The sequence below is a fragment of the Grammomys surdaster genome, unplaced genomic scaffold (genome assembly GCF_004785775.1).
Source record: "Grammomys surdaster isolate TR1022 unplaced genomic scaffold, NIH_TR_1.0 141, whole genome shotgun sequence".
Lineage (NCBI taxonomy): Eukaryota > Metazoa > Chordata > Mammalia > Rodentia > Muridae > Grammomys > Grammomys surdaster.
This window is the reverse complement of record NW_021604599.1, coordinates 7982337-8007486: the sequence shown is the minus strand read 5'-3', so window position 1 is coordinate 8007486 and position 25150 is coordinate 7982337. Positions and strand designations below refer to the sequence as shown.

Sequence of the window (25150 nt, the reverse complement as noted above, 5' to 3'; positions counted from 1 at the left end):
AAACAAAACAAAACAAAACAAAACAAAACAAAACAAAACAAAACAAATCTTGGCCACGATGCTGCTTTATAGAAGCTTTCTTTTTGAAAACATGTGGCAGGTATTACTCTGAGGTTTCTTTACCACCCCCTACCAAATCCAATAATCCTTCTCCCTATGGTTTACCAAGCACCCACCACAACTAATTACAGCTGACCCATGGATGTCAAGTCACCATTGCCACAGGAAACGTAGGCAACAGGCAGCAATATCACGGTGAGGCCGCAGGTCCCACCCCTACACCCACCAGTATATGTAGTAGTATTTTTTATCCCGTGTGGAAGGTCAAAAAATTCTTACATAGAAGGATGTTAGTGGAGTTTCCTCAGCATGGAATCATCTCAAATTGATGAAATGTTCTTACCTGGGGAGGAACACACTTTCCACCACGTAAAAGTCTTGCATGAGGACATCGCGTTCAGGCTTGGAAGTGAGGTTGCCCACTGTGTATCCTATTCCCAGCTGAATAGCACCTTTGATGGCTGACGATGCAGTCTGCAGAAGAAACACAGGGTGCCATGTTAGCTTTGAGGGCTTAGCTACAGGTCGAAGACAGCAAACTGGAGTGTCAGGGTAACAAATGGCAGGAAGCTGGGGCTTAATAGAATCTCTTAAGACTCTTTTCCTTGGGTGACTTCTCACACTGACTGTGGAGTGTCCCCCCCCCCGGCCCCCCTCCCCTGTAGGCTCATGCATTTGATCTCTTGGTCTTGGCTGCTGTTTGGGGAGGATGTAGAACCTTTGGAAGATGGACTCTTGCAGGTGACGTAGGCCATCGGGAGCTCATATTCTGTTCTGCTTCAGGTCCCTTTTTCTGTGCCTATCTAGCTGTAGGTGAAGAGTTCCAGTGTATCCACCGCCACGTACCTGTTCTTCCATTCCCTCACAGCCATGATGACTGAGCCCTCTGAAACCATGACCCATAATGAGCTCTCCTCTCTTAAGTTGCCTGGGCCAGGCATTTCCATCATCACGGTGCACCATGAGATCATTTTTGTGTGTGGCATCTTACATTCAAAATGTATCTAAGGTTAAGAGGTTGCACTTTTTAATCTTTGTTTTACTAAGAACTTGTGAACGTCATGGAACACATTCAATAAGGAGCATTATAGTTTCTATTCAAAGGTAAGTGGTATAGTTGAACTTATTTAAAATAAAATCTGATGTTTTCCCTGCAACATACTTGTGAATGAGTAAGAATATTTTCTTTCCATAAGAACTAATAGAGCAGCAAAAAAAAAAAATTACTGGGGCTTTTGGTGTTCACACAAAGTTTAATTCTGAAAATTGCCTATTGCTGTTGGCAATGATCTATAATTAAAGTTGTCTTTATTGATCTGTGAAAAATGATATAGCACTGATGTGTGATAAAGGGTACAGCATAAGGACAATAATTGTTTTTTGAGACACAGTTTCTCTGTGTAGCCCTGGCTGTCTTGGAACTAGCTCTGTGGACCAGGTTGGCCTCAAATTCACAGAGTTCCATCTGCCTCTGCCTCCTGAGTGCGGGGATTAAAGGTGTGTGCCAGACTGCCTAGTAACACTGATATTTTTTAATTTACTAGTGTTTTAATATCTTAATAATGAAACCAAGATGCTGTTAAATTAGGGAATTGATGTCCCATGTATATATGTATACAAACATCTGTGCATGTGACTACATGTTAATACGGTGGGGTTTTTTGCTTTTGTTTTTTTGCATGTGCACTCTTGGGAATCAAACCAAGCATCTTAATACACACACACACACACACACACACACACACACACACACACACACACGCGCGCGCGCACGTTCCATGAATAATGATAGCTGGGGTTAGATAGAGACCCTCCTCAAAATAACAACAACAAAAACAAAAATGAAATCAAAGTTAGAATAGGTTCCATATATTTAGATATACATTTATTTGTGTGTGTCTATGTGTGCACACACATATGTGTGCACGTGGTGGCCTGTGTGGAGGCTAGAGACACCTTTCTTGGTGTCATCTCCTTCCAACTTGACTTTGAGGCAGGATCTCTCTTTTTGTTTCTACCTCTGTGCTGCACATGCAGGCTTCTGGTTGAACCTCCTGCCTCTGCCTCCCATCTTGCCATAGCAGTGATAGGACTACAATCACCAGTTTCTATATCTGGATTTTTAATACATGGGTTTCAGGGACTGAACTCAGGCCATCAGGTTTGTGCCTCTGACATGTCTCACAGTCCATACAATAGTTGCTTTGTGTGCATTTGTATCTCTCTGTATGTGTGTGTGTGTGCATGTGTGTGCCCCTATGTGTATGTGCATATGCATGTATGTGTGTGTGCATGTGTGTGCCCCTATGTGTATGTGCATATGTGTGCCCCTATGTGTATATGCATATGCATGTATGTGTGTGTGCATGTGTGTGCCCCTATGTGTATGTGTGTATGCGTGTGGAGGTCAGAGGTTGACGCTGAATGTTTTCTTTGGTTGATATTCACCTTATGTTTTTTTTTCAAGATAACAAAATTGCCTTTATTACAAACTTCTGCAACCTAGAGTAGCCAAAGACCTATTCCAATGACCTTCTAAACCAAACTACTCCAAATTCCATTTACATTGTCTCTCAGCATCGGGCTTCTAAAGTTTTCAGAATGTTTTGATTCATTCTCTCATTCTTTGGGTCAATTTAAATCATGCACACGAATTCAAACCGTCACACATCCTATATAATTTAAAGGTTAACAAGTTAGAAGATTCTCCAGCACCAGGAAATGTTTAATCTTAAAAAAACAAACAAGAAACAGCTTTCGAATGTGCTGTGTGGCATTAACAGGAAGGACAGTGTACAATTTAAACTGTCCTAGTTCTTCCCGATTTTAGCATTCTCAGAAGGATCCCGTCTTTGATAATGGCAGAAAGTGCAGAGACATCTGAATGACTCATTCTTCCCTTTATACTCATTGCCCTCAAGCCTTTTTTGTCTCTGCTCAATCTCCGGATTCTTTCACTTTTGTTCTCCACAGGTTTGCTCTCAATCAGATGACGAAGCCTGTGGGTGAAAACATGCTGGCCCCTTGGCACTGGGCTTCAAGGTTAGCTTTTTCATGACCTTTACCAGTGTCTCTGGTTCTAGGACTTCTGAATCATAGGATGAGTCCTCTTCATCTTTTGTCTGAGAGGTTTCTGGGTCCTCAACTGGGTCGACGTCCTCTAATGGCTCCTTCATGGCAGTTGGGGAGAAGCCTCAAAAACTAGCTCCGAGCAAAATTACCTACATCCAAGTTCCAACTAGCAGAAGCGAAGTGAGTCTCACCTTATGTTTTAAGACACTGATCTGGGAAGTTGACTGACTCAGCTCCAGGAGTCCTCCTGCCTCTAGCTCTCCAAAGCAGGTTGGACTGAGTCTGGCATTTTATTTGGGTCCTAGGATCTGACCTTAGATCCCTGTGCTTGTGCTGTTGGTACTTTACTGAGCTGTTTCCCCAACACCTTGGTACATTGTTCTTAAATGTTAGCGCGTTCTATTTTTTTATATCTGGTAGTGGTAATGCAGACCCACAAACCACAGCAGAAAACAATAAATAAGTTAAATGCATGATTCTTAACCAGAGACATTTGGTAATGTCTGCAGAGGGCTTTGTTTTGTTTTTTTGTTGTTTTTGTTTGTCGTGGTTATCATAACTGGTGTGTTGTGGGTACTGCAAGCATCAAGTGTGTCTGAGCAATCAATCTGTGCTGCACTGAAATGCTCCCTACCACAAAGAGTTAGCCATCCCCAAACATCAACGGTTTCATGGTTGAGAAACTCTGACTAAAATGAATGGAATAAAGATTATCCAGTATGTTCAAAAGGAAACACTTTCTTTTTTCCCAGGCAATATTTTATAAATCCAACACTAATCCCCAATTTCCTCTCTCCTTTATTATTTTTTATTTCTTCATGTTTGTTTTTAAATATCAAAGAGTATCTTTTCCTAATTTTTTTTTCTTGATTGTATGAGGGAGAACCACTTCCAGCTTTCGTGATGGCCTGTTCTGTCATTTGTCCACTTCTCATAGTTTATCTTCTTTAACTGAAGAATTCCCTACAAGTTTGATTTCATGACCCAGAATCCTTTGCTGTTGTCACCATGGTAACAGTCTAATATTAACCCTTTCATTCTCTCTTTTTAAAAAAAATTATTTATTTATTTTATGTATATAAGTACACCATTGCTCTCTTCAGGCTAATCAGAAGAGGGCATCAGATCCCACTACAGATGGTTGCGAGCCATCATGTGGTTGCTGCGAATTGATCTCAGGACCTCTGGAAGAGCAGTCAGTGCTCTTAACCGCTGAGCCATCTCTTCCATTCTCATCTCTATGCCTATGACTCTTGGGTCTTCTCAGTCTGTTTGGATGCTATTCCACCATCATGCACATATGGCGCTATTTCAGAACCTGTCCACCCTGTATCCAATATCTGGTTCTTTTCCTAAGACCCTTTATTCTTCAGTCACCCAAGACTAAATTCCCAAACAGACATGTAACACAGGGTGAACCCCTCATTAACTCTTGCTGATTTTGCCTTAAATGATCACCCACACTCAACCAGGACTGTTCAGAGCTTCTATATATGAGTGAGAGTAATTCCTCAAACCATCATGTAAGCTTTTTGCTTGCTCCACTCTGAACATCTGCCATCCCTCCTCTGAGAACAACTACCCACGTGATGGACCATGAAGAACACAGGAAAATGTCTTGATGGTTTTCTTTTCACACCCTTTGACTTAAGACCATTAGAAGCAAGGTACCAAAGACTGAGACTCAAGTGCATCTAGTGCCTGAAAAACCAATTTTGTTATTTTAATATTTTTTCCCTGCATTCTTCGATGCCATTAGTTGTCAGCAGTGACCTTTTGTACCGCTGGTGCTGAATTCCTAAGGCACAGATAGATTTCTTTAATTTTAACCCTGTACAAAGATTCAAAAGCCATTTCTTCTATTTGTCACTCAGGGCAGTATGCCATAAGAACAACGCTTTTCAGAGGAACCAGCACTCTAGAATGTTCTGTCTGGTCCTAATACAGACTGTATGCTTCCGTGCGTTTTGCATTTCGAGCCCATCCTTGATGCTGCTTTCCAGAGTCATGAGAGCGCTCTTTTATCACAGTGTGCAAGTCTGTCAGCAGAGAGAGTACCATGTTCCTTGCTGTCCCCACCCTGGGAACAGAAGGCAGTCTCAGCTGCCAGTAGTCTGTAACCTTGGCTAGAACCCTCAGACCTCAAGGGGTGTGTCACTGGACATGCTTCTGACTTGGATGGTGGGTTATAGCCTTAGAATTTGTGAAACAGAACTTGAGAATAGGATAAAATAATGACCTCTTGCTCTAAAGAACACCGCAACCAACAACCTTTCTCCTATGGTATGCGGTTAAGTTTTGAGTTCTTGAAGGAATGGGGATCCCACTGTTGTGTTTAATTAAATAAGCAGAACTAGACAAAAAAAAAAGGAAATTGCAATCACATCAATTTCTTTCCATGCCTCTTAAAAATCAAGTGCTTAGGTGACAGAAATAATAGCACAGTAATAAATAGAAATGAGTTAATCATTTTTCGTGCAACTCCTCTGTGCCGGACACTTGACAGCATGGTTGATGATAGTTTTACTGACCTAACCACAGCACACGCTTCCACAAGGCTTCCGAGGTTCCCAGTGCCCTTGACTGATGCTGATTCTTTTATCCTCACAGTAACTTTGGGAGGTAGGTGACACTTGGTAAGCAGCTCTAACGTGAAAATTTCAAATCCAAAATGCTCCACCATTGGGAACGATCAATAGTGTTATCAACAGTGTGTATCTGTGGCATAGTGGGCATTGCTACTTTTCCAGCATCTCAGAGATTCTGGGTACAGACAATTGCCACAAGTAGAAAATCCCACACCCAAGTTCCCATGAGTGTCACTACCAAACAAGACCTGGAGCTTAGCAGCACAGTAGTTTATTCATGGTCAAGGTTAAGAGAGAGTCTACCACCTGATTAAGATGTTAGAAACACTGTCTGAAACTGTCTTCAGGCTAAGCGTATAGGAAATCAATGACATATAAATAAATTTACATTCAGTCCTAGCATCTATCCACAAGCTTCCTCATTATGCATATGCAAATATTACCAAATCCTATATCCAAAACATATCCCAAGAATCTTGGGTAAAGGTTTTCCGTCCTGTATTACAACCTCCATTTCATGGACTCGGGGATGTTTAGCAGCTTCCTACCAGGAGAGGAGGCAGATCTAGGACTTAAGCCAGGGTTGGCTGTGTTATATACAACCATACTCTGTGGTCTCTAATAGCTGAGTTCCTTAATGCCCTTAACCAAGAAGATGATCTTGGTGACAGTGGACAATGATTCCCTCTACAGCTGTACACTTACGGCTCAGCATGGTTAGGTGACTTCCCCAAGTCTCTCTGCAGGTGTGTGACAGAGTCTGACCACCAAGTACAGGCTGCTTCCATACCTGTTTTTTTTCAAAATGACTCAAGAACCAAAGTTGAAAGTTCTCTATTAAGTCGAGATGTTTGACCTCAGCAAGGGAAGAAGCACCAAAGGAGCCATTCCTTTGGATGAAATGAGATAAAAATGTTTAATTAGCTGCTAATCACACCCAACCACAGGCAAGCCAAACAAAGGCTTACACACCTCTTGGGAAACCACATCATTAGTATTGCTGGTAACATGGGGTGTTATTAATACAAAATGGTGTCTGGCTGCCTTGGTAGACAGGACCCCACATATTTCCTGTTCCTAATCACTGGGCAAAAATGAAATGCTTTAACATGGGTATAATTATATAGTATCCTGTCTGCTTCACGAACATCCATGCTCGCATTCACAGTGACACGTACTTTTTCTTAGGCCACCAGCAGAAAATGTCCCATCATCTGTCATTTTCCAGTTGGACATTAGGCTTGGCTTCATGTTTAGCAAGATGTGCTATAAAGCTGAAATCACTTTGAAACCTCTCCTGGAGTGTGCCTGATTATGAGATATCACCATGATGACAAAGACTGTTCAGCATGAAATGTTGGTGGCAGCTCTCCTATAACCAGACATTCTCTCTCCACAATTCAGAAGCCTTAGGGCTCCTTCCTTTCTTTGAGATACCAGCAAGACTTCAGTGAGCTAACAGCTTCCATGCATTCCGGGCTACTTAAGTCTTCACCGCCAGGCTCTGCCTGCTGTGTCCCCAAAGTACTGGAACATGACTATTCCCCCTTCCAACTCCAGGGGAAACCTTTGGCTCCTTTAGTAGAGGCTTAATATGGGCTTAGATTCAGAACACGGCAACACGAGCTATTTTTAATTCTGGACCTCACAGGGATAAATGGAGGCAGTATGTTGCCTGGATACCAAGCATGTGATACTTAGAGGAAGACAGAGCTGCAAAGCATCACAAAGGCAAATCACTTATTTATTTCCATAGCTTGTTCAGGTATGATGCTAATACTAAGGAGAGTGGATGCCAGCTTGCATTTATGTGATACCCCTGCAGCTTCTCAAGCTGTTTGTAGAGGTGGGGACTAAACACGGTGCCTTGTTCATGTTGGGCAAGTGCTCTACCACTGGGCTACATCGCTAGCCCTCAAAACACCATCTTTTAATAATTGTACCTCCCCGTCATAGTTGTCAGATGGCTAGGACATTCATAATGTCCATTGAGTAGACCAAACTGGATCTTGGAATTAACTTGCTGTAGATCCTACTGCATGCAGTACACGAAGGAGTCCCTGATCTTCTAGAAGGCTCCCAGCTCAATGTTCTAATCATTCCTTGAACACGATTTTACACACCTGCTTGACATAGGATATTTCTCAGCAGAATATGGAGCTGACAGATGCTGGGAAGCACGTGAACAATGGTGTAATGAGCATCTTAACAGTAAGATGAAATGCCTACAGAGAACCACCATAAGGAAAGCAATGACCCCAACGACAGGGAGAGTTTAATGACTGTATACCAGTTACAGGAAACTGCTTCCTATAAAGCATTGTCTATGAAACTGGGTCACTTAATAGGCCATCTGATGTCACTGGCTTTGAAAGGAAGTATTGAAACACTTCATGGCAACAGCAGTTCCCCCTCAGGCTCTCTGAACTAATTATGGGATTACAGCATGGATACATGTTACTAGAGAGATGAGTATAAATGTATTCATGTTGTTACTTTACTTGAAACCTCTGAATGGGCCATCAGCATCCTTGTTCTAGGAGCAAGTCCAAACCTCAGACAGCTTGTCTCTGGAAGCCACCTTTTAATCTGATCCCCTCCATTCTGCTTCTTGATACCTACACACATTATGAGAAAGATGGCACAGCCAGGGCCCCGTCTGTCCTTAAGTAAGGACATCTTGAGAGTCTAACTCTAAGTCAGACATGTTTGTTGACAAGGTCTCCTCTTTTACCAGGCCATAGAAAGTAGCTATGGAGCATGTCTCTGCAGTAAGATGGCCATCTGAGTCGGGGCAGGGAGATTTCCACTACTGTTCCTCACTTTGGTGGTTCAAGTCCAGCTCTGGGTCTCTTTCCTGTCCCTGCAGCTCAAGAAACAAGGCCCAGCCTTCTCATTTGTCTCAAGGAGAAAAGTAAGGGAAGAAAAAGGGACAGATGTCAGACAACTGGTTCTAGGAATGTGGAACTGAGATGCTGCAGGAAGAGAATGTGGACATCCTGGGGGCCCTACTATTCTATGTACTACAACCACTGCTCCATCACAGGCCCTGCCCTGGTATTTCTCCAGAATTGTCCTAGACAGAGCAGAGTTGCTGTTACCACGTCATACAGTTGGCTGCTGGTCATTTAACCAAGATCTAAGAGCCCAAGATTGTGCTAGACATTGGATAATGCATGGATCAAAGAGTCATGGCTCTTGCTTTTCATGGGAGTTTTTGATCTGGGGGTGGAGGAAGACACATTAAACAAAGATATGTCCATAACAACAAATAGTAATCAATAGCAGGAAGATCACAATGACATTATTGAGATTAGGAGGCTGGAGACCCACTTACAGATGATGACATCCACAGAAGCCAACCCAGAGAGTGTTCTAGGGTGAGGTTTGAGAGGTGGCAATGAGACAGATGGCAGGTCATGTCACTATGTTTATCATGTGTCAGGCAATTAATTCTCTACAAATCAGGGAAATGAAAGTGGCCTAAACAGAATCTGTGTCCTTAACAAAGTGACAGTAAGGACTTTCCTGTGGTAGGAAAAGGTCCCATTAGGGGGCCAAGGAAGCTCATTTTCAGGATTAGAAGAAGTAGTTGCAGAGACCTGGAAGCAAACCACACTGGACAACAGGTAGAGAGTTGGCTTTGGGGGCTGGAAAGACTAGACAGATGTCTGGTCCCCCGAAGGCATCCTAAGGGTTTGATGGGTTTCAGTTGTATTGGTCAACAGATGGCAAAAATCAGTGAAGGATTTTATGTGAAGAAGCGGTGGGTAGTTTGAAAGGATCACTGGAGGCTGTGTGGAGAACAGATTGGAGGGATGGTAGGAGGGAAAGTGATTAGGATGTGCTTGCTTGGTTCATATGGAGATGGTAATGGCCTAAAGAAGTCTAATCAACAAGATGGACAGAAGAGTCAAATGTGAGATGGATTTTGAACACAGACATACAGACTGACAGACAACGCTTGCCATGAGCTAGAAATGGGGAAAGAAAAAAAAAACCATCCATAGTGCCTCAGGACATTTTTCTTGATCGGTTCTTGATTGGATTCACCTGTAAACTCCAATCTAAATTAAGATTCTTCGACAAAGTGACTTGATGTAACTAAATCATCATCACAAAAACTATTCTATAATATGGAAAAATAAAATGTTATGTCTAAGCAGGAGCATGCAAAACAAACCTAATGAAACTTGGAGAAGCATGTGTGTGTACCCACAGAGGAAATTCAGATGAAAGGCACCCAAATGGACATTATGTCTGTACTGGGGTATGTGTGTGAGGGTAGACCTGGGATTTGTTTCTTTTTCTTCTCTTAAGGTTTGAAATGCTATAAACTCATATAACCATTAGACTGTTAGGAAACAACACGCATGACTGATCTGTATCTCCCACTGTTTCTCTAAATGTGTTCTGGGGTGGAATCTACCTTTGCTCATATGGAATCTACAGCAGGTCTAGGACCTGTCTATCTGTTGACTCAGAATAAAACTGCTCCTGTTCACAACTGGGCACCGAGCCATTAAAAATGGCCTCTCATCGACATGTGCTCTGCTTTATCTAGCTCAATAACAGACAGATTTGGGTAAGCTTTCAGTGGTGTCCATCCCTCCTCCAGCTTTCTGGGCATCCATAGGCATCTAACAGGAGAAGAGGGAGGGGCTTTTCTTCTCTTTTCTGTTGGATGTTGGAAGGAGGGGAGACAGGAAGGTCCCCTGTGAAGTGCTCAGTTGTAAGATGTCTCAGATATATGGATTGCTTCCTGCTGGGTGTCTCACAAGATCTGTAACTATACCCTATCAATGGCCACTACATTCTCATATTTAGGAAAAAAACATTGCATCTCTCCTGGATAGTAATTTTTTTGCAGCTGCTTCTTAGGTCTATGTGCATTTTCAAAGAGAAGGTATAAATTCTAGACAGTTTGTTGTGCTGGTCACAGGCCAGAGATCCTCCTGTCTCTACACAAATCAAACTAAATCATTAACAACTGCTTGGTGTTTCCTGGTCTCCACATCCACGGAAGCCAGGTTTCTATTCTTCTCTTTCCCCTTTTGCTTTTTAATACTTTACCATCACCCTCAGGTTCTGTTCTCCCACCCGGCCTTCCACAATGTCTCTGTTCATGACAGCTAGAAAGGACAGGTTCCTTTTGCCATCATTAGGGCCACACATCGACTTCCTTGTGTTCTATTACTTTCATGGCAGGCAACTACTTTTCTGATACAATTTTTTTTTTTTGCAGCCATCTACCTTTTTCAAAATAAGAATATTGTAGCCCCGTCTTAATGAAGCCTCTTTTTGGGCTTGCATTCTATCTGGTGAACTGCCTTGGGATAAGGTCATTCTGACACAGTAGGCACAAAACAACCTTGGAAGAAGCCCAAGGCAAACATACTTTCTATTTAATTTCCCCTTTTCGCTGAGAAGCTTTTTTTTAAAAAAACAAACAAACAAAAAAACCAGGATTCCAGTGTTTGACAGAGGAGCTGCTTCTCAAATGTTGATAAAGGTAGAACAAAGAAAAGATATTGCACTGTTTCCTTTAAGTCAGCTCTACTTCGTTGGTAATCCTGTCAGAGAGATGTACTTCCTGGAAAGGAAAAGCATGTTAAACAAACACTCCTCATAAAGGCTGAACTCTTAAGGTATGTGTCACTCAGCAGTGGTGAATTAGGCACACTCAATTGGCCTTGAGGAGATAGGCCAACAATTGCAAATGAAACTCATGATTTAAGACAGTGTGCCATTAGGAATGTTTCTATATTGGCTTTTTACAAATGTTACAGTTTAAACTGAAGACACTCATCATAAATATGGCACAATATATTCTTAATATCATTCCTACACACCAGGGAAGGAAATTACCCATGTCCATGCGCTCAAATAGAAACAGTAGTTATTTGACAGAAGCACAAATTTAGATTGAATAGTGAAAAATAAGGATTGATATTACTTTTTAAACTTTCTAAAACCGACCAAAATTAAATCCCACAAAATTTTAGAATGTTCCATTTCCTGAGAAGGGAGCTTTCAACTTTAAAGCTAAAACATTGCCTAATACGAATCTCTATTGGGGGCAGACGCTACAAACGTTCCGTACAGATGTTGCTACTTGCTTTCAGCATCTACTCTTCCTCATTTACCATCTGCTGTTACTGAAGGCTCACTTTGCCAATGAGGTGACACCTGGAAGATTATGGAGATGAGTTTTGATGGTTTGAATTGGAGAGAGTTCCTGCCATCTGTTGGTTAGAGGCCAGTGGTGTGCCAGTGGTAGTCACAGGCACATTGATGGTCCTTACAACAGAGTCACCCCAAAGCCAATAACCTGGCAGAGGCAAGGACGACCTCTGCTCTGTTACTGAGAGAGAAATAAGCTTTACCACTGGCATGCTCGTCTTCACACATAATAGAACCCACGTTCCAAGCGCTATCACTTATGAACCTACACACAGATGTCCTTGACTTGATTCCAAATGTTCTCAAGGTGACAAACAAATGTTTACATAAAACACACTGCTTAACTTAAAAAAAAAATCCATTGAGGAAAAGTTAAGCAATCCTGAATTATAGGAGGTAAAACAAACGTTTTCATTTCCCCTCTTTGCATGAGAAGGTTAACCCTATTCAACTGTTTATTATGTATCTGAGGTATTTCTCTCTATTCCATGGAAATACATACATGTGCACACTGGAGATGAACATATGCTTATCACGTGCACAGACAAGTCATGACAAAATGTAAATGAGTAAAAAGTGGGATCCCACTATGTTCGTTTTGTTGCAACTTGGCTCTTCCGCATATTAGCCTTCTGTGTCCAACTATACAAACTTTATGTACCATGCTTTGAATCTAGAATGTTCCCCACAGGCTCAGGTTTTCAGCTATGGCTCCAAGGATCCTTTAGGGAGTGAGTCTCATGACTGGCTCCAGCTTTGGCCTGGCCCCACACGGAAAAACTGCTCCTGCTGCCAATGGACCGAGCTTCTCTGCTGTTTTCTGTACCATGGTAGACTGGGACTCTGAAATCAACAAAGACAAACCAAACCTCTCCTCCCTTAGGTTGCTTCTGATAGGTACTTGGTCACTGCATTACCAATCTAACCGACACACGATAGTCAGTGGTTAGACAGACTTTTCACAGTTTGTATGTAGCACAATTGGTTCAACTGCTCTCCCATTGACAGATTATTGTTCTTGTAATCATTCTTTCTCCTTCCTTCCCTCTGATGCCATAGTTATGATGAGTGCCTTTAGCTTAAACCGTAACATTTCTCAAAGACTAATAGAGTAGACTTCATAATGCCTCGCTATCGAGAGTTTCATTTGCAATTGTTGGTGGAGCTCCTTAAGGGCAATTGAATGTGCATAATTCACCAGTGCTGTGTTATACATAAGAGTGCAGCTTTTGTTGTTGTTAATAAGGACTGCTTGTTTAACACACCTTTCCTTTCTAATGAAACAGGCCTCCTCCACTCCCGTTGGACTGAACCCAGAGGCTTGTGCATGCTAAGCAAGTCCTCTTCCTCTAAGCTACACCCTGACTCTTACTGCTGAGACTGTTGTCCAGGCTGGCTTTGAACTTGTGGTTCTCCTGCCTCAGCCTCCCAAGTAGCTAGGATTACAAGAATGAGCTACAACCACTTAGCTAGCTCAGCCCTCACTTTTAGGTAAATTATAATATCTAAAAATAAGTAATAGACAATTGTTCATCCACTCCTGAAGCAGTGTTCTGAGTGTCTTGCAGCAGAGATTCCAGAGAATTCCTGGGTTAAAGGGGATGAACGTTTATACTTTTGGAAGCATCTGCCAAGATTGTCCTAGAAGAGATTTCAACTCATACAACTTCCCAAAAGAGTATTCTTATTGTCATATTCTTACCAATGCCAGTGTCAACATTATTTTTTTCAAACTTGCTATTTTAGTCCCCCATTTTCTTAATCACCAGTGTGTGCTTTTTGCACATTTGCTGTTAGTTTCATAATTTCACTTTTTTATGGTCACACACTAATAACCATGCTCAATTACTTCATGCTAATTGAAGCTAAACTGCACTTGAAAAATACTCCCTCTGGAAAAGAGATTGATTTTATTGTGGAAACTGTAAATTCTCCCAGGATAAAAAAAAAATGTAGCTATTCTTTATCATCCACAAATAAAGTTCTTTATTCCTATAATAAAATTTATAAACCTTTAGTTGTTTATGTTGGAGGCAGTCCATTAGAAGAACTTCATTTAGAGGCACACAGTTCATGTTTCAGATAATACTCAGGAATGCCTTGCACAGTTGGGCAGTGGGGTCTTTTTGGTAGGAATAAAAAGACCTGAAGCGAGTGGGATGGGTATGCAGAACTCATATGGTTGAAGTGACAGGTACATAGACATGGTCTAAGTGGCTACCTGTTTGTTGATAGTCTCATGTCATTTAAAAAGTCCTCTCAGATGGGTTTCCCAGCAGTGGGGAACAATCTTGTGTCTTTAGATGGACTTTTTCATTAGGGTAGTAGCTTTCTTGTCAGGACACCCAACTTTGTGGTTGGGGTGAGGTGGGGTGGTGGGAATGAAGGGCACACAGGAGCACTTCAGCATTCTTGTAGCAAGTTGGCCTTTGTGCGTGCCCCTTGTAATTTGACAATCTACTAGGTTATTTTTGACTTACCTATGATGAAACTGTAAACCAAGGCAGGTTATCCTGAGCTATGCACCACCAACATGGAAAAGTGGGCTCTAGAAGCCAGAGCTTTTCATCCCAAGTTCACATCCAGATCATTCTACCCCACATTGTCATTGGTCATGGAGAGCACCAGCAGTCAGTCTAACATTTCAAGGGAGCATAGGCCTCACTCAGTCCTCCGGCTAATCCATGTGCTTGCTGGTAGCTTCATGGGCCTGTCTCCAGATAATGCCACCAGTTACTTTTTATTTGCATTACTTATGGTCAAGTCTTTTCCACAGGTGTGTAGGTAGGTGACAGTCAAAGCCAAGCATTACTCCTTCAGACTTCCATTTTCACAAAACATTTTGCATTCGGGTGCACAGAGATCTGGGCACTAAGGGGCCCAAGAAGATAGCCATTGTAATGGTGGCAGTCTGGGACCTTTGGAAAGTTAATTAGAACTTGGGCTGTTGGCCAGCTCTGTGTGGGACAGGGAGCAAAACTAACCCCTCTTCTTTGAAAGTAACCCTAAGCAACTCCTACCTTTTCACCCATTTTTCCTGCCTTTACATTGTCCCTTCTTACATCAAGACGTTACTCACTCCTAGGCCCTGCCTTATACTTCCTTCATGTCTTCCCAGCTCTTCCTGGATATTACACACACACACACACACACACACACACACACACACACACGAGAGAGAGGGACAGGAGCTAAGCCAGGACAATAATCAATCTTAAGACCTGCAGAGAAACTGGACATTACTTCTGGGCACATCAGTACTCTGTAAATGTTCATTGTGTCTACCTTGATCATCTAGGCCAAGAGATATCAGAACCTTCCCACTCCACCAACTGATTTGTTCAGCTAAGTAGAAGGAATCACACGCACTTTGTGTACAGAGTACCAACAAGGGCATGGATACATGTCTGCAATCCCTTACTTCAGAAGATAAATTACAAAGCAGGGCATTTCCATGGTTATCTATCTGAAGAGAGAATGGAAGCAGAAGGGAGTCGCCTTAGAGAGGCAGGAATTACACTTCATTTTCCCCGTTTGTGCCTCAATTTGTATTAGTCACTTGTTGAAAATCAAGCTTTTTGATCTAGAAAAATGATATATAAAGAGGAAATTAACAATAGTGGAAAGCAGGGCTAGAAGGAAGAAGGGCAGCTTTGCCTTCACTTTCAAATCTCTACCAGTTAAGAATTTTATCCCTCTTGGTTTAATGTAGAATGAGAAGAAATACATATCTTAATATATACCTAAATATCTGATATCATATATACCATATGAATATACTGCACACTACAGGAATAAAGGGTATTTGTGCAATATAAAGCCAAAGTGGAGAAGGGAAGGGCTATGACTGCCAAAAGGGCAGAATCATTATAATGATAATGTCTTTTCTCTAAATCTCAAAGAGCAAGCTCATTTTCTGAAAGAATGGGGCAAGACCATCCCTTCCTTTACCTTTAGATTATTTATAGTGATTATTTTAGCAACTGTTTAACACTTTGACAGCATCACTACTACTGCCTCGTAGCTCTGTTGCATCCCGAGGAGCCACAAAACAAACAAACAAACAAACAAACAAACCAACCAGACAAGCCAATGCCAAGAGAACTTTAAACACAGAGCTATGAAACACCAGTATTGGTTTCCACCGATGAGGCTTTAAGATTTGGAACTCAGATATTCCCAGAGTAGACTGGTTTTTAAATATTTAATGGGCTCCAATGAGATAATTTTTCTAGATGTTTAATGCACTTATATATTTACATACTATTTCCTTAAATTATGTCTTAATTACTTAATTTTACTTAATTTGCTTATCATACAAAGATTGAGTTGTTGGTAATATTTATTTTCCACCTTCTTACCACCACAGAGGTTGAAAGTCAAGCTCAGAAAGTTTGCAAGCCTCAAAGGTCAACTTTGATCACTTTTTACAAAGAGATGATTGACTGCAATCTTTTGAGAAAGCTCACAGAAAGGACAAGTTCAGTTCCTAGCACCCGAGTCAGGTGATTCACAACTGCTTGCAACTCCAGCTGTAAGGGACCCAATGCTTTCTTCTGAATTCTGCAGGAACCTCCCCCCGACCCCCAACTCTAAACACACATATAAACAAAAATAAAAATAAACTTAAAGAAATAGCTCACAGATTGCTAGGTGAAAATCCATTTACATGTCTTTCCAGAACTCCACAAGAAGGTTATAGTATCAAAACTGGGTAGTAATTTCAACAAGTACTGTGCACTCTTGCAAATCTGGGTGAAGCATCCTTTGTCTGTGTAATCTCTATTCTCCCTCCAAGATCTAGGCTTGACTTGTAATCAGGACATGCTTTCCTTTAGGACTGTAATAGGATGATTTGGTCTCCGGTAGAGCACTGGTTTTGAGGTAGCCGGAGACCCAACAGGTGTCCATTGCCTGGGTAGGGTCGGCACGTATCTCACCACGCCCCTGGATTACAGACTCCTGACACACTGTCTATGATCTCCATTTGATCTGCGCCTTGCAGTCACTGTAGGGCTACAGGTAGAGGGTGTGACTACAGGCTTCAGCCTCGAGAGATTTCCATATTAACGAGTTACCTAAAGGCCAGAGGGCATGGCTAACTAAGTTATTCCCATCCAGATCCTTCCTTCTCCCCCTCCCTATTTAAGCCAGGCCCACTCTGGCTTAACTGGGGGGTTGCACATCTAGACCATCTATCATACAGCATGAACAATAAAGCCTTGGAACCCTAGACTCCACGTGTCTTTTGGGGCCCTTCTCTGCGTCTCCACCCCAGGAACAGCAATTTTCCCCACTACATTTGCCATTTAGGCTCATGGAAGTTTCTGTCTTACTTCTTTTATTTAGCCATCTAGACAAGATATCACTACGATCTCCAGGCATCTGTCACCCATGACTGGCCTCTTCACACAGTCTGTTGGCTCTCCCCCTGGCCTGCATAGATTCCTGTCCATCATAGACTTCTGAAGTAGAATGTCTTACGTCTGGAGGAGATGGCTGGCTCTTCTGCATGGAGGACTTACTTTGAGGAGCTGTATCAGTACCCAGGGACATACTCGTGTGGCAACAGGGATGAGAACAGAGTCCCAAGCTCCTACCCTTCCACCAGCCAGTTCAGTGACCAGGAGTAGAAGAGAACACAAAGCATCCTGTGACCACTGTCTTCATTTCACAAGCCCCACTGCAGTAATTTTCAAATAGGAACAAACTGACCTAATGGGCGCAGCAACACAGAGAAGAATCTGGATGGCCAGCCATAAGGGAGCTGAGATGCTGTAAAAGGGTCCTGACATCCAGGAGTTTTGCTTCTTCCTCTATGAACGAAGGCAGTCAGCTAATGACCATAAAGGTTTCTTATACATACAAAATATTGAAAGTCTACTTTTTGGTTTCATTATGTTTTCAGCATTTAAGGTCATCAACGGAAACCCACTTGTTTCATAGGATTTAACATTTTTCATTCCACCGTTTTTTTCATTCCACTGTATCTATTGTTTTCTCTCCATTTATAGTCATGCCAGTACAGACACTCTTAGGTCACAGTTAGACCAGTAGAGACATGACAGAAAGCAAATGTGCCATGCCTCCTTTGGTTACAACTTTCCAAGTTATACTGATATGGAGAAAGGGGAGCAGATTAGGCATCTCCCCAAGTAGTAATGAGGGAAGTGACCTTGCTTCATGTGCCTGCCACCTCCAGCATTACCGTCTAAGGAAGGCTGGGGTGTCAGTGATTTCTGTAGAGCCCTCCTCCTTGAGCTCCAAAAGAGCAGTATTGAATTGTTTTTGGTATTGTTTAAGACCACAGCTGTCTGAGCTACCAACAAGCTATTTAGGATTCTTCCCTGGGAGTGGTAACTACTTGGATGGATGAGGCTACTCTGAGAATGTTTGCAGAACCTCGAGACTTAATCCCAACAAACCCTCCTCTAGTGGCTCATCCAAAAGGAATCCCTTGTGGCTCCAATAGATGCATGACTTGCCATGAGAGCACAGATAGAAGAGTCTGGTCCATAATCAACTGCTCACTTCAGGATGGCTGCCTCCCCCTTTTCCGAGGAACACAGTTAATTGGAATGTTCCATAGGACAGGCCTTTATGGTCAGTGTACTCTGTCCAACTGTGGTCATCTTCTGGCCATCTAACCACAGCCTTTGTTCAGAGCTAACTCAGCACTAATGAACTCAATCACCAAATACAAGCCATTTAAGAGAATACTTCTGTTCACAACTAACCATTTTATTAGAATCCAAGGATACAGATGATCATCCCAGCAACTGCCCCATGTTGGACTAACAGAACTAAGCAACCTATATGGTCCCTCAGCCATGAATAGCTTTATTCAGTAAATGACTTGGTAGCTGATGGATGGATAGAGATCATCCCAGCACTCAGATTCTCTAGGCTATGGATACAGAGCCCTACTGTAGGGTTTCTTCCTTGGGCAGGTCCCATGACATTCAGCATGCACACAAACAAGGAGTTAACAGTCTGAAGATTCCTGTGTTATATTTTCTGACATGTTCTTTGGGCCTGTTGTATAAAAGGTCTGCTCACTCTCCACTATGTCACCCATGGTGGTTGCTGTTCTGAGCACTCTGTACCTCTCTAAATAGTCTAACCTGACCCCCTGCCCCAAGCCACCATCTTGCCTTCTTCTAGGCCTTGTTGGACACAGCCTATGTCTGGATAGGATTCTTTAATCTTTGCTCCAGCACTAGCATCGGAGACTAGCTCCAGAGTCAACCTATGGTTGCTTAGCAACAGGCAGGCTTATGAACTAAACACATCTGATTTGGTTATCTGGCTTGGGAGAAACTTCTGCCATCCAGTTGGGTAAATGAGTGGGCTTTTGAGAGAAAGGACAAGTATGTGAACAGAAGTGAACACAAACAGCCTTGGCTCCTGCCAGCCACCAACAAGGGCTGCTAGGCAGGTCAGCACCACAGCTGCTGGGCTCAAGTGGAGGAGGTGTGGTCAGGGGAGGGGTTCCATTTTGGCTGGGCCCGTACACGAGGAACATGATTGGAAATGTTTGTGCATCTTTACCACGTGGTTCAATCTGTAGGAAAGGTAACCACCTGGTGTCGGGGGCAGGGAACTCCACACAACATGGAAATTTTTTTTCAAAGATTCAAAAAGGAACAAGGAAATGCAAATCTTTCTCAGGACACCTGCCCCTGAGTAGAGCTCAGAGTTAGAGGAAGGCTTAGGATATCCCAAGCAGCTTGTCCTCCTGCGCCCTCCTCTCCTTTCTCAGTGTCCTTGGTGATGGTGGAGTTTGCTGAGACCCAATCCCTCACCTGGCACAGGTTCTCTACCTGAAGCTGTTTGTATGAAGACTGAGTGACAGCACAAAGTTCCTTTCTTCTTGTTCTTAATTATCTCCTCAAATCCAGTTATCTATACTATTTCAAGACACCCTCCTCTCCCTCAAACAACAACAAAAAACAACAACAGCCCCAGTATGCCTAAAGCCCACAGATGGAAAGAACAAAGAGAAACTGCCTTTCCACTCTGATAACTGAGGATAGAGGCCTGAGGGGGAGGCCAAGTCATACAGAGACTGCTTTCATTGGCTTCTATTCTCCAAATGAGGTCCTTGCACCTGTCCAGTCACCCTGTTAGATGACAGAAGTCTTCTTAAGCTGTGCCAGACCAGATATGCCTAGGTAAGTCTGTTTCTCAACTAATCAGTTCTCTGCACAAACTTCTAAAGCCAAGAATTAGCTAAGTTAAAAATTTCCATAGGTCAAGGGTTTCTCCTCCTTGGCTCAAGTGACATGTTGGACTGGATACTTTTATATTATGGGGGACAGTCCTGTGTGGCCTCCACCTGCTCTAAGCAAGTCACCCCTCTTCCCCTGAACCATATTTTCATCTAAGTGTAAGACTTGCAGGACCTTCACTAGGTACTTCATTTCTCTCTGTGGGTGAACATGCCACGTGGATGCTTGTTCTGCTGTCAGCATGCCTGCTGTCCTGCTCCCTGAACCAAAGGAATGTCCTCTGTCACAGGCTCGTTAGAACAATGTTTGAAAACTGCATAGTTGTGTTAAATGACATTTTGTTATACAAAGTCAAGTGAGAGACATAAACACTGAAGTGACAGCGAGTCCCAGAGTACAGGACCCACCGCTTTGGTCCTGACTCTGGTTCTTGAAAAATGTTCTGGCAGCATGTTGGCAGCTCCTTCCATGGGCACAGGGACACATTGGGGCTGTGTCCAACAGCAGATAAATTACATAGAGTTCTTTGTGTTAACCAGCAAGCCTGCAGCAGTAGAAACCGCCATGCAGGGCATCTTTGGAGCAGAGGCCATGGTCTGGTCACCTCTGTGAAACCTCTTAGGGTCCCGAGATGAGTGCAAGGCTGGGAAAGGCTAACAAGATCCAGAGATGTGAACTTGGCTGCAGCTTGGGTTTTTGCCCTTAGCACTAACTTGTCCCAGGGACTGAAAGTTTCCTTGGCTTCTGTTTCCTCTTGTGTTAGAGAACGGTTTTATCAGAGGCACATCCAACTCTGAAAGTCTAAGTTTCTAAGAATACAATGCAGAAAATGTCACTTCCACCCACCCCACAATCCTTCTCCTTTCTAAATTAATCATTTCCTCTATTTCTACCTCAAATGATGGTGACTATTCTCAACAGACTGCAAAAACCAGAGGATGTCAAATTCCTTCCAAAGGAAGGGATTGATTCTGTTATTAGAGGTAAAGACCTTATTCCCCCCTCCCACCTCGCCCACCTCTCTTTCTCTCTCTCTCTCTCTCTCTCTCTCTCTCTCTCTCTCTCTCTCCTCCTCTCTCTCTCTCTTTTTCTCTCTCTGTGTGTGTGTGTAATAACTCTGTGGGTAACTCATGTTCTACTTTCAAAAAATAAATTCATCTAAGTTTATTGAAACTATGTTGGAAAGATGGAAAATACCAGTCCCACGGTACATATGAAGTCACTGGCATATTTACAGCCCCTGATTCCAGCTGAGGGATCACCTGACTCTATACCCTATGTAGGTATTTTCCACATTATCATTTCCTTCTTCCGGACATGCTTTGTAATCACGCCCTGCTTCTTTAAACACAAAGGAACAACGAGGCAAACGGTACTGAGGGAGAAGCATGCTGGTCCAATCAATGAAGCAGACCAAACCATCTGCAGCACCAGGCTCAACATTTGACTGAGAATTCAAATATTAATTGCTTTATGCTAATGGCAGCAACACCAGCCACACTTGTTTTTTAATCACAAGGAGTTTCACAAAAAGTCCAGCTTCGTGTGCGTACTGGGTGAGATGACCCCGTGTCCACGCAGGTCCATGGCAGGAACATTTAGGTACAGGGGTTATAGTTACTGAGCTCAATGATTCCAGGCTTGCAGGGATGGGGGATTAAATAGAAGGGGAGAAAGAATCAGAGGAGGAAATGCAGAGTTGAAGATGAGACGGTCTCCATCTTGGATTTCAGTCTGTTTGTAAAGAGCTTCAGGCAAACTGACAGCAATATGATTACAAGGCACTAAAGCACTATGGGTACACAGGGAAGGACTGCCTGATTATACAGAGGCGCTGAGAACAATCGTACCCAAGGATGCTCACGTCTTAACTCATAGAACAAGCAAGCATGTTACCTGAATAGGCAAAATGCATTTGTCTACCCAGCTTACTATACACAGGGAGATATAGGCAGTTCTGGTGTAATAACATATCCTTCCAAGTGAAAAGGGAAGAGGCTAAAGAGAGAAGTGATATACAATGCAAGAAGAACCCAACCCTGCCTGTTGTCTTTGAAGAGGGTGGAAGGAGCCATAAACAAGGAATGTAAGTAGCCCAGAGAATCAGGGGTTGCGAGTTGGTGGGAGGAAGATCTAGATTCGAGGAAGGGATTCTCCTCTACTTCCACGGAGGGACAAAGCTACACAACACCTTGATTTTAGTCACTGAGATAAGTGTTAGAGGTCCATCCCATAGAACAGTAAAATTGTGCCGGGCAGTGGTGGTGCATGCCTTTAATCCCAGCACTTGGGAGGCAGAGGCAGGCAGATTTCCGAGTTCGAGGCCAGCCTGGTCTACAGAGTGAGTTCCAGGACAGGTTCGAGAAACCCTGTTTCGAAAAAAACAAAAAAACAATAACAAAAAAAGAACAGTAAAATTGTAAATTTACGCTGTTTTAAATTGTAAAGCTTATGGTAATTCATTACCAGAGCAACAGTAAGTTACTTTTAAAACTCTCAATACCTTGGTCCTGTCTATGTGAAGCACCCCCACCAATTTACTCTTCATCCCATTAGTCTCAAAAGCCACTGGCAATTTGCACTGGGCTAGAATTAAGAAGACTGGTTTGTATAAGGACCCAAGGGATGGCACAAATGAACCTTAGGTCATTTATCAAACAGATGAATTGGTGACGAGTTTTTCACATGGAACAGTCCACATTTGGCCTTCAGGATTAAAGATGTCTATAGAACCCCTATAGGCTGCAGATGTGCAAGGCTGAACCCCACATTTTGGCTCTGGTTCTGTCAGAATCCAGCTAGGCTTGAAGAGATCTGGTGGGTTCTGCACCATGCTATACCTTACCCACACTGGTCTCCAACAATATTGAAATCACCATGTCATGCTTTTGAAGTCCCTTTGAAGTTCATTTCCCTAGACCAGGGAAGAGGAAGGTGATGGGACCATTTTTTTCCCCTATAGGATTAATCATTTGAAGCAGAGTCATATGAGTTTCTATTCCACAGGATATTTAAGGAAGGACAGGAAAATGTGCTAACGGATAGGAATGAGAGCCATCTTATTTTAGAAGCAAATGAGGGGTGAAGTGCAGCCTCCCCCACTCTTCATGCACCTCCCCCACTCCTCCCAAGACCTCCAGCATGGCTTTGGATCAGAGCAATGTGCAGAAGAGACCATCACAGAACCAAAGCAAACAGAAACCAACTCAGAGGGCTTTTACATGCCTCAGTGTTCACAAATGAGATGGAGCCAACTTTTACATAAACTACATTAAAAAATAAAAACCCTCAACAAAGGGAAAAGAGGAGTTAGCAACATTTCAAGCAAAATTAACCAACTAATCAACGTCAACACAGAAATAACAATAACAAAAGAAACACATTCTTTTTTTCTTACCTAAAGCTTTCTTTCCTTAGGAAGAAATGGCCCACCCTAACTATGCTGCAGACAGCACTCCCTTAAGATATTTGATACATGGATTATTTTGTTTTGTGGTAATGAGCAGCAGATCCATTGGGAGAAAATTTTACAATTTCTCAAGATATAAAAATAATGCATTTACCTAATCTGCCTGGACCGATGTAAACTCTAAACAGAATACTATTTTAAGAGAAACATGGTTTTATCACTTGCTAGTATTCCCAAAAGCTGTGTTTACAATGATTGCCTTTCCAGTGCTCACTTCGATCAATTGTAGGAAAACCACAGCACTCAATTAAATAATGAAAATACAATCTTTTGGTAAAACTAGAATCAGAATAAAAACTTGTTAACAAAGAAAACATATTTTTCAAACTAAAGAAAGCATCATACTAAGAGAAACACTAGAGTGCCCCTTTCCAAATGTCTTTTATTTACACATCTATTAATAACCTGTGTGTGTGATGAGTAATCTGGAAAATGGCACAAGAATATTTGTACTTTAAAGTCAAGAAGATAGGCTGGACACTTATCACAAAGAGCCTCTGATACTTTGACTTCTGAAGATCCAGTTAATAAAGCAAAATAAGCCAGCGGTGAAACAGACTGACTAAAAACCAAAATTTATACTTTATAGAGTTATAGACATTGTATCTATATCCAAGAATCAATCATGAGCATCGTAAAATAATTTTTACAAATCAAATTAGCAGCTTATAAAATAGACTTTAAGATATTAAGTCAGAAAGTATAATGGGAAGAATAATCCCATTCATAATGTCTGGTGGTTTGAATAAAATGGCACCCATGGACTCATGTGTCTGAATGCTTGATCATAAGGAGTGGTGGCCTTGTAGGAGGAGTTGTGTTACTGGGGGAGGGCTTTGAGGTTTCAGAAGCTCAAGCTAGGCCTAGTGGCTCAGTCTTCCTTCTTGCTGCCTGCTGATCCTGATGCAGAACTCCTTGCTCCTTCTCCAGCATCAGGTGTGTCTGCGTGCTGCCATGATTCCTGCCATGATGATAATGGGCCAACCCTCTGAAACTGTAAGCCAGGCCAAATTAAATATTTTTTCTTTGTAAGAGTTGTCATGGTCATGGTGTTTCTTCATAGCAATAGAAACTCAAACTAAGACATAATAGAAAAAAATTTCCCCAAATATTAACAGACAAAAAAGTCCCATACAGGTGCAAACGATATTTATCTTAAAATAGCACAAAAAAAAACAGTAAAGAAAAAATTTCACTGAAATAGATAAAAAACAGTAATTACATAGACAGTCTATCCTTGGAAGGAAGGGTAAAATAAGTTAAAAATATTCTTTCTCCCTAAATTTTTAAGTATATGTAATACAACTTTAACAAAAACCAAACCATAAACAAAAAAACAAAAACCACAGTATGATCTTTGTAGAATGACCATCATATCCTGAAGTTAAGTTAGAAGAATGAATATAAAAACATCCCTAGGAAAAACTTAAAAATTAAGTAACACCATGAGAAGTGTGTCTTATAGACCATTATAATTAAAACGAGGCATTACCAGAAGTAAAACGGAAGATGGGAGTGGGCATAGAGCCTCAGGGATGTGGCAGCAG

General features: G+C 42.2%; 1 protein-coding gene and 1 pseudogene across 2 annotated transcripts in view; both read right to left on the bottom strand.

Moving 5' to 3' along the window:
- Positions 1-25150, bottom strand: part of Pip5k1b (phosphatidylinositol-4-phosphate 5-kinase type 1 beta) — a 260298-nt gene that overhangs the window by 99008 nt on the left and 136140 nt on the right. For both annotated transcript variants that reach the window (XM_028764088.1, XM_028764089.1), the window contains one exon: positions 404-534. In XM_028764088.1, the coding sequence (XP_028619921.1) occupies positions 404-534 (131 nt within the window). The remainder of the gene's footprint in view (positions 1-403; positions 535-25150) is intronic.
- On the bottom strand, positions 2871-3236 carry LOC114618365 (annotated as a pseudogene).